Source organism: Triticum urartu, chromosome 6A (assembly GCF_056163025.1).
Source record: "Triticum urartu cultivar PI428250 chromosome 6A, HENAU_Tu73, whole genome shotgun sequence".
NCBI lineage: Eukaryota > Viridiplantae > Streptophyta > Magnoliopsida > Poales > Poaceae > Triticum > Triticum urartu.
In genome coordinates this window covers 484,621,033-484,639,381 of record NC_141878.1, presented here as the reverse complement: position 1 = coordinate 484,639,381, position 18,349 = coordinate 484,621,033, and the positions used below count along the sequence as shown (strand labels likewise).

Here is an 18,349-nt window from a genome sequence, read left to right as displayed (position 1 = left end):
CACAAGGATGAATGCTTTGATCCCTTGAATTCGTTTGAAATATCTTTTTTGATGAACTTGACGTTTGCTATGTTTATGTCATGACGATATGAATGATGCTTATCAAGATAAATTTGCTACAAAATCTAATGGGCTGGTTTCATCGTAAAGAACCTGCCATTCCAGATTGGCTAGTCGTGATAGAGATTTTTTCTATAACCCTCCGTTGCCAAACAATATTAAAGAGGTACTCCCTCTATAAACCAATATAAGATCTTTTAGACCTTAGACGGTGACGATAATTCGTGATCGTGTTTCGGCGCTCCGGCCGACCTGCTCGTCCTCGGGGCCCCGGCTGGACCCATGCCGGTGCGGTGCGACCGCGACCGGGGGGTGCGGTGCGGTCGATGCCAAGCGCTCCTCCCAAATTCCGGGCGTGGATCGAGCCCGCGACGCCTGTTCCAGTTCGTGGCACCTCGTGCTGCCCCATCACCCCCACTCCCATCAATCAATTTGATCGCAACAACAGCCAATCCATCCCATGGAATAATAAAGAAACTGGCGCACCTCACTGCGTGGCCGGTGGCGACCGACGGCGACCCCTGCTGCCCTTACCGTACCCCGCTACGCTCCGGCGAGTCCGGCCGACCGCCCCCGCCACCTTTCGCCGCACGGCGTGACCGAGTGGACGGGCCCGACGGCGGGCATCGGCCGGCGCGCGAGGGCGGGAGGGATCGGCGATGAGCTTCGCGGATCTGGAGTCCGGGGCGCTGCAGGCGCCCCGGAGGGGGAGGGGCGCCGACGCCACGCGCGCGCTCGTCTTCCAGATCACCACCGCGGTGTCCTCCTACCGCCGCCTCCTCAACTCGCTCGGCACGCCCAAGGACACGCCCGCCCTCCGTGATCAGCTGTCTGTCCTCGACCCCCTCTCCTCTCGCTCGCGTAATTTCATCGTGCGCTAGTTATTTGGAACAATTTTGCCCATTTCAAGTTAGGAGCACATAGTTTGTGCTCTAACTGGTACTAGGATCGAGGGGGCTAATGCCTTCACGGCATGCTGGTGTCACTTTCTGAATTACTGTGCGCCGCAACGATTTCCTCGCAGGCAGAAGACTAGTCATAAAGTCCTGCAATTGGCGAAGGATGCGAAGGAGAAGCTGACGAGTGCTGCTGAAGCAGACAAGAGCACTGGAACTAGTGTCAGTAATATTTCACCACCTTTCTACGATTATATTCCCTTCTTTTAGATCAAGATTCAGTACTTCTGCCTGGATGAGGCCCTTTAAACAAATAAGCTAATGAATTTGGGTGTCACCTGCAGGCAGACAAGCGGGTAGCTGACATGAAGCTTGCCAAAGATTTTGCTGCGACGATGGAGGAATTCAGGAAACTTCAGAATCTTGCAATTCAGAGGGAGATGGCATATAAGCCGGTTGTTCCCCAGGGTGCTCAGCCAAGGTAATAATACTTGTCCACTCTAATATCAATTCATCCAGAAGTTTTATCTCATGTGTTTCATTACACATGAATAGCTACATTTATATGTTAAAAGGAGTTGCACAGTTCAGGGCCGTACCTGAGAGCCCGGTGAAAAGTTTTATTTTCATATCATACCACTAATAATTGTTCTAAGAGCTACGACTGTCAAATATAAAATTTTGGAATCATTACCTACAAATTTATATTTTCTTTATTTTTACTCTTATAAAGATCTGAGTTGGTGGCAGTGTACTGTATTCACGTCTTAAATTAATTCGAATTACCACAGCTGTCATCCATTCTATGGAGGACTATTGGTTGATTCAACTGATGTATGTTTTGAGATAATTTTTTACATTTTACACATACTCAGCCACTCTGGGACTATGGTGGCACAAGTGTTTAAACAACTGATAATATATAACAAAAAGTAACTTCAATAGCAACACACGAGCATTAAGCGAGTAGCATAAATGTGTCACCATTTTATCATTACAGGGCATACCCAGTGCTGAAAGCTCCCACACAAGGTGGGGTCTGGGGAAGGGAATTTCTAGACAGCCTTACCCTTTAATTCTGCAAGGAGTCTGGTTCGAACCCAGGGCCTCCAGGCCACAAGTGGAGAGACTCTACCACTGTGCCAGGCCTGCCCCTCCATCATTATATCATTCCTCTTCAGTTATACTCTTAAACTTCATTTTCAAGTGCTATAATAGCCAATCCACTAAGTATATCTTGTGTCGTTGTAGAACATAAGTATGTACTCAAAATTTTAAGTTTAGATATGTTTTGGAGAAATTATAGCACTTGAAAAGACCCAAAGTGGTCGGTCCCTTGCCTGGATCCTGCGCAAGCGGGATCTGCGTGCACCGGGCTGCCCTTTTAAATTATGAACAAAATATTAGTCAAAAGGTGTACTACTATGAAGAAAATTGAAGTTGTAGTTAATTTCACATGGATGCTGCTTGCTACCCATGTGATTGAAAGAGGAAGAGCATGGTGCGCTGCAATTAGAAGAGAAATGTGCAGCTGAGATTGGACGAGATGAAAATGGAGAGGCTTGCATGCGGTGTTCAGATACACAGTAGTAAAACTCATGTATTTATTGCATAATCCTTCAATTCATGACTAATCTCATAATTATTTTTAATAAGTATAGAACGTATAAACAAATTGGGGGCCCTAGATATTTGGGGGCTCTGTGCAGGGGCACATCTCGCACAGGCTCCCTTTACTGATCTGGCACAGTGGACATATTAGTGGGGTGCATCTAATTCTAACCAGTCGCTAGTAGTATTGTCCTACTTTGTCCCGTTATTGGAGAAATGGGGAAGGCTAAATTTGGAATAATTGGATCATTTGGATGATGTTTTGTATGTGAATCATTCTGACCATACCATACCGCTCTAGAAAACTATAACTTGATTGTGGCAATTTTCATGGCAAATCATTCCCGATACTGACAACCCCTAGCAGGGATACTGTCTGGCTTGTATTGACATTTTCTCTCTCTGACTGATGGATTTTGTTTGGCATGCATAATCAAGCATTTATTATTGTTCATTCTTGATTTCGGGATTTAAGTAGAGCAACTCTTCTCCCTTTTGGTATATGCAGAAAATGCTCATTTAACTAATAGTATAAGATAGTATTTTCCTGTTCTCTGTAATTACCCCACTTTTTACTTGCAAATTTGACGATGGCTTCTGCTGGTGATGCTGTTTTGTTGGAAACATAAGCTCTTTATTGTGCAGATTTGACTAGTTTAATATCCCTTACTGTTGTTGTGATACAGCTATACTATGAATGATGGAAGATCTGATTTTGATAAAATGCCTGAACAGCGCGCATTGCTTGCAGAACCAAACAGGTCAGTGTTCTCGTTGTCCTTTTTTTGTTATTGCTTCAAGTTCGTGGCAGGGTATTTGCTGTCAGTGGCCTAGCTTTATTTGCTTACCACTATCTGTTCACTTCTCACATGAAAAACATTCAACTATTGTAGTTGCATCCTTTTTATACTTGATCATGGCTGTGATAGAATAGGCACTATGAACTTCTGAAAGATTGTGTAAAAGACTGCTGATACCCTGCAGTATTTAGTTTGTCTTGTAGACAGTACATTGCTTCATGAGTTTTACCGTCTCTTGATCCGATTATATGTTTTAACAGGTCTCATGCCTAAATTGTAGACCCCCCCCCCCTCCCTAGAGGTAGAATATGCTGCTCATGCACTATTTTGACCGGGTCCAAATTGTGTTGTGCAGTGTGGTAACTAATCGTGAGTTTGTACAAGTTGATTGCCATATGAATTGAAGCTTTGCTGCATTGACAATTGAGTTACCTACTCCAAAGGGTCAAAGCAATCCCTTTTGTTTATTTATTTATTTACAAAATCTCCCCAAGTAGGATTCAAACCTACACCAGTAAATTAACATCAGCGCATCGCTCTACCACTGAACTACCAAGGGACAATGAGGTATTCAAGTCCTAGAGTTCAGCCTCCTCTGTCAACCCATGAACAATATGTGTCCAAAGCTTCTTTCTTAACTCAGAATTTCTTCAGTCCTAAATTGTTGGGCTTTGCTCGATTCCTCATTACATAGGGAAGCTCATAGGGGCTCTATGTCACATAACCTTTTTAGACTGGCAAGTCCTGTTTGTTGAAACACATGGTGTTAAAATATGGCATGCAAGATTCTTAATTAAAATCCTAATATGTGTTTTTTGAGCCAAAAGATCAATATTGTATGCAAGAATCAGCAGAATCCATTTCTCTCTACCCGCAAAAAAAGGAATCCATTCCTCTCACATTTTTTCGGATGTGCCATGCTACTCTGCAGGTTAGAGGTGTTGCAATTGGATAATGAAATTGTTTTCAATGAGGCTATCATCGAGGAAAGGGACCAGGCGATTCAAGACATCCAACAGCAGATTGGTGAAGTACATGAAGCATTTAAGGATCTTGCTACGCTCGTGCATGCGCAAGGAGGCGTAATAGGCACGTTTTACATTACATTCTGCGCACTCCTGTTCCTTGACTTACTAGCTAACGCCGTCATCTTTGGTAACAGAGGAAGTCGACAGCAACATTGAAAACTCTGCAGCTGCGACCAGTGAAGCGAAGAAAGAAATCGGCAAAGCGTCCAAGACTCAGAAGTCAAATTCATCCTTGGTACGTTAGACTCGTACAAATTACTGCATTGTCACTGTTCTAGCTATTTTCTTTACCCTACCCATTCATTTCATGTGCAGCTTTGCCTGCTTATGGTGATCTTTGGGGTGGTTTTGCTTATCGTGATAATAGTTTTGGCATCTTGAGACACGAATGCTTAGAAGCCTATTGGTGCACCCTGAGGAGCCATATTACGTGCAAGATTAATCCTCGCTGTGCGCCGAAGACTGTCGCTAACTGAAGTGTACATTTTCTTTTTCTCCCCTCTTTTCTCCTTGTGGTTTGTGAGTGCGTATTCTTATGTGGCGTGAGTCCTTTTTTTCCCACGGCTTGCCCTGAGTGAACAGTAATTCTCTTTTTCTCCTACAAAGGTTTGTTTGCTGCTTTGCTTGAGTCAGAAACTTGACATTCTGTAAGCATTTCTACTGAATAAAGCGAACAGAGATTATTCATTCTCAACCTTGCTATTTTTGTCTTGAAACACTTGATTGGAACGTGTTCGTCCTAAGCAACAAACAAGCGACAAGTCCTGGTGTCTGAAAAGGAAAGCCCACAAGTCTTTAGACCAGCTGCCGCAAGAGCAAACTAGAGGCCTCCTAATCGTGTCAGCTTTGTCGGTTGCAACTATAGAAAGCCATGTCATCGACAGTCCATCTCTTAGCTAGATTATTATCCGTAGTTGATTTTTGCTTATAAAACACAACCAAAGGAATACATAATTTTTTTGAGGAGTCAAAATCTTCCTAATCAATTCTTGGGGTGAGACCACATGTCCAAAGATTATGGCATTATAGAAGGACTTAACAGAATAACAGCCAGAAGGCTCCAATAGCCAGACTGGGCAATCTCTATAAGAAGGAAGAGTCACAGTTTCTAACAAGCAAAGCAATTTTTGCTAATCTCAGAAAAGCTTCACATCTACACATCTCCTGAAAAGAACTTCAGGTTGGTCCATCCCAGACCTGGGATACTGAACAGTCCTGTTGATTACATATATATAAACAAATTGTAATTGCTATCTGAGCTCAGGCTCATCTACACCCGATGAACAGTGATAAAAAAGAAAATTCAAAAGAATCCGATTTTCTTTTTTTGGCATCCAAGATGCTCGGATGCGGGCAAATTTTCATGGTGTTTGGACATCTGAGGAGCTCTAGCAAAACAAAAAAAAGTTTCTAAACAGTGCATTTTTTTCAAAGTTTCTTTGAGTGGCAAGTTTTGTTTTTTCGTCACGACCTCCTCAAATGTCCAAACACCACGAACATTTGCACGCGCATTGCACACCCGAATATCTTGGACGTTGAAAATTTTCAGAATTATTTTTTCTTTTTTGCTACTCTTCATGGGCAAGAGTAGCTCAGACTGAATCGCCCTGTCTGTTTTCAAGGAACAATCCCCTGACCAAATATCATGGCAGAAGCTAATATTAAGTCCATTTCCTACTCTCCATCTGTAAAAAGTTGTAGAAGCAGTTATGGTGCAAGTTATCCCTCCCGAAAACGGAACCGATGCCAGTTTTAGACAAAATCAAATTAGGTCTAGAAGTTACATAATTGAAACCTAGACTCCTTTTGCCAATTTTTATCACTACCAGAGAAATACCTCCTACTTCTTTTGGCATCCAAGATGCTCGGGTGCAGGCAAATTTTCATGGTGTTTGGAAATCCGAGGAGCTCTAGCAAAACAAAAAAAAAATAGTTTCTAAACGGTGCTTTTTCTTTCAAAGTTTCTTTGAGTGACAAGTTTTGTTTTTTCGTCATGACCTCAAAATGTCCAAACACAATGAACATTCGCACACGTATTGCACACCCGAATATCTTGGATGTTGAAAATTTGCAGATTATTTTTCTTTTTGCTACTCTTCATGGGCAAGAGCAGCTCCACTGAATCGCCCTATCTGTTTCCAAGGAACAAATCCTCTAACCAAATATCACCCCAGAAGCTAATATTAACTCCATTTCCTAGTCTCTATCTGTTAAAAGTTGTAGAAGCAGTTATGGTGCAAGTTATCCCTTTCCGAAAACGGGAACCAATGCCAGTTTTAGACAAAATCAAATTAGGTCTAGAAGTTACATATTTAAAACCTAGACTTGTTTTTGCCAATTTTTATCACCACCGGAGAAATACCTCCTACTCCATGAAGTCAGCAGAGCAATATTGAAATCCCTAAACAAAATTGCCAGTTTTAGACGAAAGCAAATTAGGTCTAGAAATTCCATATTTGAAATCAAGAACGTTTTCCCAATTTTTACCACCAGAGAAATACCTCTTACTCCATGAAGCCCACAGACCCATATTGAGAGATGGTTACCCATCCACCGAGAAATGTTCTTAATGATCCTATCAATGATAGGTTGGATAGCTTCTCTTCTTAACTTATTATAGTGCAAAAGCATTTACTTTTAAAAAATAGTCAAAAGCACCTCTAAGTATACCAATCTTGCACCAAAACACTTGAGCAAAATAATGGTGCTTTGTTTTTGACATGGTGCTCTGTTGCTCACATATGTTTTATTTTTTCCTAAGTTGTATTGTTTCCATACTTGATTAATAAGAGCATCTACAACCGGACTCTCTCAAACCCACCTCATAGGCCCGGGTGGGCCGTCCGGCCACTGCCCTGTCACGATTTTTTGACTCAGACGGGCGTCTTGAATGCCCGGGCTGACCGACACCCCTCATATCTAACCCAAATATGAGATGGATATGAGGGCGCCCGGACACGCCCGCCGACCCCGCTGCAGGTTGTAGCGGTCCCACCTGCAGCGACCGAAGCTTCTCCATCTCTCATTGGTGCAACCAAATTTTAGTCCCACATCGCCGGCCGAGGCGGATGCCGCCCAACTTAAATAGCTACACCAGCGGATGGCGGCAAGCTTGGTTGTTGTTGTGTAGGTCTATCAATTCTGGCATGTGTGATCGAGATATATTTGACACTAGATTGTATTTCATTGACTGATGATTGTTCATCGAGTGTCAAGTTTGTCTCGATCATATATGTTGATACCTCTACTACAATGACACTAGATTTTTATTTTGTTTTGATGCATGGACATGATTCAAAAAAAGACAAGCCGGCACCAATGTTCCCTATGCGAAGGGTATAGACCCTGACTATAATAAATCTTCTATGTGATAAACATAGAAGATTCATAGTAAGAGTCCGTATTCTTAACAAAGGATGCAATGATGTCAGAAGCTTATCCCTTTTGGACGACCCGGATATTTAAGTTGGTCAACTAGCTCTCAGTCGGCAAGGTGGGACCAATATGGATGTGAAAATGTTAAGTATGAGCAATTTTCGGTGCCGAGCCGGCCCAAGGCGGACAGAATGATCGACGAGGATGGCCCTGCATCTAATAGATGTTTTGAGATTAGGATACGTGGTTGTAGATTGTAAAATTTAAGACACGCCCGGTCAGTGTCCGCAGGCGTGTCCGGATACATCCACGGGTATTTGAGAGTCTAAATTTACAACCTCCGACTGTGGATGCTCTAAGTCAGCTCGTTGAGAAAAGGACTAGTACCCGATTACACCGAACTTAAAAAAAGGACAGAAACCCCGCCGGGAGCTCACCACCGAAGAACAAGGCAGTCGTTGGTTTCATCTGAACCGTGCCGGGGATTCAAGCAAGCCAAAGGAGCGGCGTTGCTTCGCCGTCGTCTCGTCCCCGTTTGACCTCCCCGGGCCAGTCGTCCCCATCGGCGAAAAACTCGTCCCATTTCTAGGTCTCTCGACCGGCACCGGCGTGCTAGACACAAGGTGGTCGGCCGCGAATTCGAGGACCGTACAGTGATCGGCGGGTCGTTAATCTGCATTCTTCCTAATCGCTCGCTCGTGTCCTCGAAACCGCCATGCGCTATGCCGATGAACGGGCCGAAATGGGATGAGACCCACTTCCGATCGGTTGCTATATGCTTGATCTTCATGATGATGCAACCTAGAGCGTACGTGCGTGAGGGTCGGCGTCTGCCCGTGCCGTGCCAGAAAAGGAGAGGCAAAAAAATAACCTTGGGAACGCCACAGGCCTACCCGCACCATGCACCCAAACATCGGAGGTGATGTGTGCGCTGACGCGTCGCTCTCCATTCTGCTGGACAGCAGCAGCAGCAGCTTGGACCGCACAGCGGCTCGAGCGTGCGCGCTGCACGGCCTACTACACTCATGCGGCGTTGCTTGCCTTGCCCTCTCGTCTAAGGCACTTGGCACGTGACCGATCGACCGTGCGTCATCGATGATACTCAGCATTGCGCGCTAGCTGGTCGTTCACTCGTTAGGTCAACTTCACCACGCGACCCTATCCTGTTCAGATGTGTTCGTTTGGGGGTAAAACGGATGAATAGCGCGGCCCAACGCGCGGCCCCAAATAGATAAATGTCCGGATTTCGTCCGTTTTTGACGCATTCCTGCTACAAACTTGCGTCGGGTTTGTGGTGAAGCAGACATCGCGCGGACGGGCTCGCCGCATGCCCTTGTCCCCCCGTGGCCCGCCTGTCGGGAACACTACCAGTCCTTTCGCTTCCAACGCCTCCATCCCCTCTCCCCGTCCAACCCCACCGCCGGCACCGTCATTATTCTCTGACCGCCTCCTCACTTCGCACTCCCCGGGCGTCTCGACATGGCCGTCACCACGTTAGCGCTTTCGCCGTAGTTTTGGCCGTCGATTGGAGGAGATTTGTCCGTCACCGTCGTAGCCGGTGGCAGAGGGGATACAACCGCCGGCGACGTACCACGGCTGTTTCCGACGAGTGCTCCAGAGCGGCCAGTAGCCGGCCGCCAACCACCCCTGCTGCATCGAGGTGATCATTGCGGCCTCTTTGATTGAACAGTTTGTCCAATTTCATTGTGAGCTGCGTGATTGGCACAGTCATTTGGATCTTTAAAATGACTTGGTTGAGCATGTGTGGAGTCACATTGGCAACCAATAAATGTATTGGTTCATTCAAGACAATTTCGATTTGGTTGTAAAACTATTTTATTTAGAGACAATTCCGATTGGGTTATAAAACTATTTTTATTTTTAGATGATTAATATTTGAACGTGCAAACTTGTTTTGATATGAATATATGGACATTTTTGACCGTGCCGGACAGGATGGGGCCGAAGGATGCGGCCGCGTGCTGGACGCACGGCCACCGCATCTCAGAACAGGCCCGGACACGACCCTATCTCTCTACCCAAACGGACCGAATCCGGGCAAAGGGGACGTCCAATTGAGATCGCGCGGTGAAGTTGGCCTCCTCGCTGATATGGTATGGTATAGTATCCTTCCCCCTCTTTCGGTCGCCGAATCGCTGATTCACCATGGTATGCATAGCTTGCGTGCAGCGGGAAACGGGGCCGCATTTGAGCGGTGCGTCCGCTTGTGCACGATCACTCATGTGCCCTGTCCTGTCCAGTCCTGTATGGTGTGCTGGCCTTTGGTTGATCTGAAGCGTACGTTTTGGACGGGTTCAAATGAGTTCAAATGCATGCATGATGCCCGGGTTGACATTCTACTCCTGCAAGCAATCCACAACCTTTTTTACAAACAATCATTTTTGAGACATGTGGTTCTTGTTGGAAAGAATCAAGTAGCGACCGAATGCCTGTCATTTCGGTTCACCCGGACGCGGCGGGGATCGAGTTCTTCTAAACTTGTGGTGGGGTATTTGGCCGGTGCACATATTACAGCCCCAGAGTTAGTTTTCATCGATGCACCGCACACACGCGACACGCCACACGCTTTCTATCCACCCAACCATGGTTGATGCCGGCGGGAGGGACCGGCGCTCCGGCCCGGTAGGAGTTCGCGTGCGCACACGGAGACGAACTTTCCAACGACCCACCACTAGCAGTCTAGCAGCACGTACAATACAGACGGTGCCGTATTATACCGTCACTGTGCGTGTGCGTGTGCGTTCGTGTCCGTAGCCCCGGGCCCGAGAAGCAACATGCGCCCGTTGTCGCGTGGCGCGCCTGGGAAAGGAAACCGACCGAAAGAGTGCGACTATGCGGGGCGAGTGGGCCGGGGACCAAAAACCTTGCACGCATTCCTGCCTGCTCCGTCCGCCGAACGAACGCTTTGTCCGTAGCCCCCTTCCATTCTTCTTCCGGGCTCACGTTCATCAATGGCCTTTGGTTTCACTTCAGCGCGTACTACGTACGTCCAGGATCCGGTATACCCATCGGGCCAGCCAGGATGCCAAGTAGCAGTACGTGCGGGAACGTGTGTAGCGGCATGGCTGGCCAGTGGCCGCACGTGACGCAAGAGGACAAGGCGGTGCGTGTAGGAACGTCAAACGTATCCGTCAGGCCTCGGATACCCCTGGTCTACAGGAAGAGTATGGTCGCGAATCTCCGCCGTCCATCCGGCATCCAACGGCTCTGAGTGACCATCTGCGCGCGCGCAGAGTTAAAGTAAAGTTGACCGGGAAGTGTGAAAGTGTAGAAGCGTGCCTGGGCTGAAGTGATCGGTCGGTGATGGGGAGGAGGAAGAAAAGGGCAAGCGGTTCGACTAAATGGAGGCCGAGACAGGTGACAAATGAGGTGCCAGGGATAGGGTAGAGAGGTAGGAGAAGGGAGGAAGCAAACGATTCCGCCCGCTGCCGCTGCAGCGAGCGGCATTGGATCCCGCCCGCGTGCTCCCGTCGTCATGGGTAGGTAGGCGGCGTCGCTGCCACACCACACTGACAAGAAAGTTTTTTTCCCCTTCGTGATTACCAGAAAGATACCGAAAAGAAATCCTCTTTTTTGGGTTCAGGATCTCAACCAAAGGCCAGCCCGTGGTGGAGCGAGCTGCCGGCTGCGAGAGGTTAACGAGCAAGCGAGCGAGCGAAGCAGACGAGACGAGCAGGATGAGGAGCTGATTAGCGCGGGTGGGCTCCGTTGGTTAGCGGTACGGAGCAGATCCCAGGGGGAGGCCGGCCGTTGATGGTGCGGTTGCGGGGGTGGTACGTAGTATATTTGATCCGGCGGCACCTGCACGCTCACATGCTCGGCATCCTGGTTTCGCTCCGCTTTCTGTTCTTTTCTCCCTTCCTGCCGCATTCATTATCTATCGCAACATAGTCAGACAGAGCAGAGTACCACCACTGCCACTACCACTACCACTACCAGCAGCCCCCCTTCACACACACAGGGACACACACGCCTCCCTCCTCCCCTGCCTCCTTCTTCTTCGCTGCCCTGCCTCCTCCGCCTCTTCACGCTCGAGGCCTGCCCCCCGCCTCCCTCCGTTCGGACCGCTGGTAAGCTCATGCCCAGTCAGGCAGCTAGTATTTCCATTTGTTGTTCGTGGTTTCCTTCTTGATTGAGGTTCTCTTCATCGCCTCATACTCGCCCCTCGTTTCCTTGGCCGCAGATCCATGCCGGAGCGCTCCGGCCGCTGACTTCTCGGCTCCAGACGCCGCCGCCGCAAAGGTACCGCCGCTCCCCTCCCCTCTACATTTCGCAATAACTTCGTCCCTAGAAATGCTGGCGCGATTCGAGCTGGAACCCTCCCCGTCGAACCCCATTCCTGCTCTGCTCGTCCCATCTCCATCGCCATGAAAAAAGCTGTCACCACCGCACGGTAGCAGTGAGGCGAGCCGCGCCCTTCCCTAGTTCTCGGGAGAGGCCGTGGTCAGGTCGTCATCGCCCCGCTGCGGCACCAGCGCCGGGGAGGAGGAAAAGCCGCGAGCCAACAAACCTCGGGGCCTTTTCAGTTTTCACCCCGTCTCTTTTCACCTCCCCCCCACATCTTTTTAGCTCAGGTCATCGCTTTCCGCCTCACAGCACAGTCGTCGTCCCGCACTAAAAGCTAGCATAGCATAGCGAAGCTCACAACAGAAAGCCTACTGCGGTGCCCATGTCCTCGTGAGCCCTGCTTCTTTCCCGACCCCCTCCCACCCACCGGCCCAGTTCAAAATTCAAAGTTCAAAATCCCAACGCCTCCGCACCGCCTGCACGGCCGCCAGTGCCTCGACCGGCGAGCCCCCCTCCCCCCTGACGCGTCACCACCAGCCAGCCGTAGCACCGCCCTCCCTCCGTTTCCGTTGCGCCCATAAATCACCCGTCCGGACAGCAAAGACGCACAACGGATTTATCATCATCAGTCGACGCCTCCGATTATTAGTAACAAGTAAATGCGCAATATCGCGCCGTCAATGCATCCCATAGCCGCGCATCCTCGCTAGATTTGCTCCTCCTCCTCCATTAGCAATTCTTTATTTTTCGCTTTTGCCTTTGCGCTGCCGATGCGTCAATCATTACCCAGCATCTGAAAAGGCGCGATTTTTCGTTCGTTCCTTCGTTCGTGGCCGTGGGCGAGGGAGGTGGCGCGTCGCGGTAAACAAATTAAAGGGAGGGGTGAGGGGATTAAAATCTTCGGCCGTGCAGGCAGACGGGAGCCCGTCTCCATCTCTTGCCGTTCGCCGGTCGCCTCGCCTCGCCTCCGATCGCCGCCGCGTACGGCTCCCCGTGTTTATTGCGGCAGCGCATTTACTAGTTGTTTTGAGATTGGTTTTCATTCGTCCTGACGCTGCTGCCCGTTGCGATGTCTCCTGGGTTTCAGGTTGGGCTCCCGCTGATCGTGCTTGCCGGGGAGGAGGAAGGAAGATGAGGATGAAGACGCTGGCCTGCTGCCGGCGGCGGCCGCAGGACTTCAGCGTCGACATGGACCAAGAGCCGGAAAGTAAGCATAACAAGACAGACCCCTGTCCCCTCCCCCCTCTTCCTTCCTGGTAGTGACATTTTTGGTCTAGATTTTTGATCTGTTCATGTGGTGTTCATTAAGGCAGTTTATGTTCGTATCTTCGTTACCATTTTATATCCTCAAGTGCACGAGTTGGTAGTGGTACTAGTAGCTGTTAGCTGTTGGATGCCCGTGTCTGCAAACCCCGGGCGTCCTGCCGTGCTGCATCGGGAGGTCCCAAATCTGGCCCGAAATTAGGACCTTTTATCTGCAACCCTTTCACCTGCTCTCCAAATCAAAGCCGCCGGGCCTGGTAGAGACGATCAGCATAACTCCGGGTGGTACTGTCATTCGGAACGGCCTGCGCCAGCCCCCACTGTTCACCGCGTACCCCTGCGCGCGGGCTTCCTCGTCAGAGGCTGGCGATGCTGCCACACTCTGCTGTGCGACGTGGGAAGTAAATGGGGATCACCGGCCACGAAAGAGAGAGACACGGCAACTGGAGCTAGTACACCGTAGTAGTACTAGTTTATGATCTCCTTGTCTGATCGATAGAATCCGGGCATTCACGTCCCCTGGCAACACAACACTGGCACTAGTCCGATTACAGTATGGTTGCCATTAATCACCGACTCTTGCCTCCGGCTACCCATCAACGGCTCGCTTCGAACCCGTGAAGATCTCTTTTCTCCGGCTACTTTTTGGCTCCTTTCTGGTGCCGTCCGTTCCGCGTCCGTTTGTATATTTCTGTAGCTTCCCGTAGAGTTGTTTATACAGTAGAGCGGAGCGGGGTGTGGGCCCGGCCGCTCCCAGCAACGCCAAGTGCGGCGTCCATTGACTTTGGGGGCAAAAGGGCTAACGTGGTAGCACGCTGCTGCTTTTGAGACGAGACGCAGGGCAGGTAGAAACAGGGCCTACGACTTGGCTGGTACTGGTACCACTACGCGTAACGGCAGGATAACCTGTCTACGAGCATGTGGGGCGAGCGTATGCCTGCAGAATGTGTGTGCACCTCGTGAGAATCTTTCTGCCACGGTTTGCGCGGCGTAGGTCACTGGATGGAGTGCCGATAATTAGTTTCTGTGTGGAAATGCGGGCTACAAACAATGAGTTTTTGCATGATGTTCTTTCTGTATTTTATTTATTTGATCTTTGAATAAGGACGTTGCTGCTTTCTCAGGATTTCTATTGTAAAATTGTAACTTTTATAGACGATAGCTGTTTTATGGGGTGTGGAGATTCGCTTGGTTGTTTTGCGTTGAGTGGAGCTTTTTTGTAAGCCGTTTCTGTGATGATACTATAGCTAATAGGTAGTTTGGACTTTAGATTAAGCTAAGTCTGGGTCACAACTATGTAGTCTATACCGTCGTACAGAGATGCACACGATTCTTTTGCAGATGCACTTTCAAAGTTCTCCCTGAGATGGATTGTTATAATCTCATCAGAAAAGCATGTGGGATAGCCTACTTATAACGTCGTTCTAAGTTTGTCCATGAATGGTCAGCACCTGACTGTAGAATGCGTAGTTGGCTTTACTGCTGTACTCATTCCTTGGTTAACCAGGGGTTCTCTTTAAATCACCTGGAACATCAACAGCTAACTTGCGTTATCGTTCTAACGAAGCGCTCGTATGCACTTTTGTAAGCTTAGTGGACGAAAGAGTCCCAGACGCTGCAATGCCTACTTTAATTATCGTTCCTCCTATCTAATTAACAATGGACGTACATTGGTCAATTCATAGTTACTCCTGTGTTTGTTCTTGGTAAACCACGATGAGCTGCAAAGCTTACTTAAAATATTCCCAATAAGGTGCATATGTATGCTTGCATAAGTTCAGTGGTCCAAAGAATCCAATAGCAGTTGTATATCCTATTTTAATCCGTTCTTTGCGATATCCTATGCTCAGGTGCTATTGCGCCGTGGCATCTGACTAAGCATTTTCAGTGCATATGTCTCTGTAATATATTTTTTGAGTTGTGCATATAAATTGAAAAATATCCACTGATGCAGAGGTGACGACATACAATGGCCTCGAGAGCTGCATTTTCAACAGTTCCTCATATGATGAGGATAGTGGCGTTAGTGCAACAACAGGGGCGGATGGCTGTGTCACCGCTGATTCCCTTGAAGATGAAGCTTCAAGTTGCTCCTCCAGCAAAGATGTTGATGGCTCTTCCTTCTCTTCCCAATGCCTTCCATTGAGCAAGCAGGAGGAGCATTCACTTTATGAGTTGGATACGCTCGATGCTATCCATCTACTCCCTGTCAAAGGGAAGAACCCAATCACATATACATTGAGTGCTGCTGATATCGAAATCATGAAGGAGAAGTTTGCAAAGCTACTGCTTGGTGATGACGTTTCTGGAGGTGCCAGAGGAGTTTGCGCTGCTCTGGCCTTGTCCAATGGCATAACCAATCTCTCAGGTATACTGAACTTCACAAGCTACCCAATTTAGTATTCCTTCTATACCGTCATCATCACTAAAATGAGTGTTCGCCATGACAGCCACTATTTTTGGAGAGCTGTGGAAGTTGGAACCATTGTGTGAGGAAAAAAAGATCAGGTGGCGGAAGGAAATGGACTGGTTGCTTTCTCCTACGACCTACATGGTCGAGCTGGTACCCACAAAGCAAAATGGAGCAGATGGGTGCATGTTTGAGGTAATGGCTAATGAGCAACTGAATTAAGTGTTCTCTGTTTGCATGAAGTTTATCTGAGATGTAAAAACTCTTTTGTTTGGTTACTTCATGCAGATTATGACCCCGAAGGCCCGTTCAGATGTTCATGTGAACCTTCCTGCTCTACAGAAGCTTGATTCCATGCTAATTGTATGTTGCCACTATGTTTTCATCTCTTAAAATTATCTTTGATAGAGAGCACTATATGGATATGCAGATCTAACACAATTTTCATCTCTATTAAAAAAACATCGATCTGTCCATAACAAATATTGCATATTCCGCAAATTCTGCGTGTTTGCGACAGTTTGGATTTACCAATGGCATATGCAACCAAATATGCAGGAAGTTCTGGACTCAATGGTGGACACGGAGTATTGGTACGTGGAGAGTGGCAGCCGATCAGGTGGCCGGGGCAAAAATAATGGTGAAAGACAGACCAAAAAGTGGTGGCTTCCATCCCCTTGTGTCCCTGAACAAGGTCTATCTCAGTTCCAGAGGAAAAGGATTGTGTTTCAGGCTAAACTTGTTCATCAAATCCTCAAAGCTGCCAAGTCTATCAACGAACAAGTCCTGCTTCAGATCCCTATTCCCATGGCTGTTATGGACGCCCTTCCAAAGGCAAGTATACAAATTATATTTACTCGCATTTTTTACCGAGTTGTATAATAGATTGCATGATCATAATGAATACTTGATTGGACTTGCAGTCTGGCAGATCTAGCTTGGGGGAAGACCTGTACCATGCCATAACCACGGACTATATTCCCATCGAAGAAATCTTTGTTTCTCTGAGTCTGAAAACCGAGCATAGCGTGCTGGAGACCATGAACCGGTTAGAAGGTGCACTGTTTGCATGGAACCAAAGGATCTCAGAGGAGAGAAGCAGGAGGTCCCCTGCACGGCATTCGTGGAAGTTCATGAAGGACAGCTCGTCGGAGCTGGAGAAGATGTCAGCGTGCATCGAAAGGGTCGAGACCCTCATCCAGCTTCTGAAGTCCAGATTCCCCAACCTGCCTCCGACGTTCATCGACGTTGTGAAGGTCCAGTATAACGAGGTAATAATAAGTTTGTCATGGCACAACATGCCGGTGGGTTAAAGCGATGCTTGCTTGTGCATTTTTCTGAGAAGAACACCTTGGATGGTGCAGGACGTGGGGCACGCCATCGTGGAGGCCTACTCGAGGGTTCTTGTGGGGGTGGCGTTCAGCATACTGTCTCGGGTGGCGGAGATCATGCTGGAGGACGACCTGGTGAAGAAGCCCAACACGCCCATGGCCTCCCTCAAGTTCGACCTCTCCTCCGACGTGTACCTGGCGGGCATCACGGAGACGCCGCCGGGCCACATCCGGCGGTCCCTCATGGACCAGATCAGCATGGTCGACGGCCGCTTCGACGCCGTCGTCAAGAAGAGAGGGGCCAAGCAGCTCATGTGGTGATGTGAATGGGCGAGGTGTTGTTGTACAGGGTGATGGCTGCGTGCCGGCTGCGTACACAAGTTGCATCTTACCTTACTACTACTAATGGTGCATTTGTAATTTGTATGTAACAGCAGCATTGGCCGAGTCTTGCTGAATGCTGAATGCTGATGGCAACCCAGATGATGCTGCTGCTTTTGCAACGGAGAGAAACCTGTTGTGTCTTGGTCAGGTTCGTGTGCCTGGTTGGTTGTAGATTTGTACCTGACGATGCCTGCCTATGTGACGATGATGGTGGACGTAGGTCGTATGCGTGCGTGTGTACAAGATCGGACTTGCTTGACGGGTTCACGACGACGGACGCGTCTCCGGTTTGTGGGATTAGACGTGTGGGTGTGGCCGGTGTCCGGGCGGAATGGAACGTGTCAAACCTGAAGCCAGGCTTGGAGTTGGAGTTTTCAGGCAGACTGATCCTACCGCCGCGCCGCGATCTGAAGCTTCAAGCGAGAGATTTGCCGTGCCGTGGTGACCGCGTAATTCTCTCATGAGCACGTGGTTAATCGAAGCCGACGGTGTTCAACCGTGCAACCGAAACTACGGTGCCGTTGCACGTCGCGTGCCCGTATATTTGACTGAAGAGTGGGGTGAGCGTGTGATGGGAGAACGCGAGTATTCCACGACGAAACGCTCTTTTGGGCCGTGACAAAGCTGACTGGCTACTGATGACTCGCTGAGAGCCTCCACGTGCCGCAGTGGTGGAGCCTCGGTCCACCTGCTGTGACAGACGCCCGAGACGTGGGGGACCCGAGCCCATGACGGCTGCGCGCGCACTCGTCCGTCGGCTCCAGAATTATGATCGAAAAGTTGTGACATGCAGATTTCTTCGTCCGGCGGCATGTGCCTGTGACTACGCGGCTGGCTAATGATCCGTTCCCACGACTGATGATATTGTCGTGAATCATTTTTT

The 18,349-nt window shown here is 48.5% G+C and overlaps 2 protein-coding genes across 4 annotated transcripts; both read left to right on the top strand.

The window, feature by feature from the left end:
* Positions 1-391: 391 nt before the first annotated feature.
* Positions 392-5,089, top strand: LOC125514270 (syntaxin-22). Its single transcript, XM_048679578.2, has 7 exons — positions 392-889; positions 1,085-1,178; positions 1,301-1,437; positions 3,254-3,328; positions 4,299-4,456; positions 4,530-4,630; positions 4,711-5,089. Exons 1-7 carry the CDS (start codon positions 720-722, stop codon positions 4,774-4,776), a joined length of 801 nt encoding a protein of 266 aa, XP_048535535.1. The 5' UTR covers positions 392-719; the 3' UTR covers positions 4,777-5,089.
* Positions 5,090-11,158: 6,069 nt separating this feature from the next.
* Positions 11,159-17,613, top strand: ROPGEF14 (RHO guanyl-nucleotide exchange factor 14). 3 transcript variants are annotated; one of them, XM_048679574.2, is made up of 10 exons: positions 11,159-11,270; positions 11,375-11,861; positions 11,975-12,033; positions 13,166-13,285; positions 15,296-15,709; positions 15,792-15,946; positions 16,040-16,114; positions 16,310-16,585; positions 16,675-17,022; positions 17,116-17,613. In XM_048679574.2, the coding sequence occupies exons 4-10, from the start codon at positions 13,210-13,212 to the stop codon at positions 17,401-17,403; spliced, it is 1,632 nt and encodes a 543-aa protein (XP_048535531.1). In that variant the 5' UTR covers positions 11,159-11,270; positions 11,375-11,861; positions 11,975-12,033; positions 13,166-13,209; the 3' UTR covers positions 17,404-17,613. The 3 variants fall into 3 exon arrangements, with proteins under 3 accessions (XP_048535531.1, XP_048535533.1, XP_048535532.1); XM_048679576.2 differs by lacking the exons at positions 11,159-11,270; positions 11,375-11,861; positions 11,975-12,033 and adding an exon at positions 12,600-12,733; XM_048679575.2 differs by lacking the exons at positions 11,159-11,270; positions 11,375-11,861; positions 11,975-12,033 and adding an exon at positions 12,915-13,059.
* Positions 17,614-18,349: the final 736 nt, after the last annotated feature.

Excerpts from the sequence above, each read along its gene's own strand:
- LOC125514270 (XM_048679578.2), top strand. The coding sequence starts at position 720 with ATGAGCTTCGCGGATCTGGAGTCCGGGGCGCTGCAGGCGCCCCGGAGG. Across the intron at positions 890-1,084 it reads CCCGCCCTCCGTGATCAGCT|GCAGAAGACTAGTCATAAAG; the intron begins GTCTGTCCTCGA and ends ATTTCCTCGCAG. Across the intron at positions 1,438-3,253 it reads CCCCAGGGTGCTCAGCCAAG|CTATACTATGAATGATGGAA; the intron begins GTAATAATACTT and ends GTTGTGATACAG.
- ROPGEF14 (XM_048679574.2), top strand. The coding sequence starts at position 13,210 with ATGAGGATGAAGACGCTGGCCTGCTGCCGGCGGCGGCCGCAGGACTTC. Across the intron at positions 15,710-15,791 it reads TGGCATAACCAATCTCTCAG|CCACTATTTTTGGAGAGCTG; the intron begins GTATACTGAACT and ends TCGCCATGACAG. Across the intron at positions 16,115-16,309 it reads AGCTTGATTCCATGCTAATT|GAAGTTCTGGACTCAATGGT; the intron begins GTATGTTGCCAC and ends CCAAATATGCAG.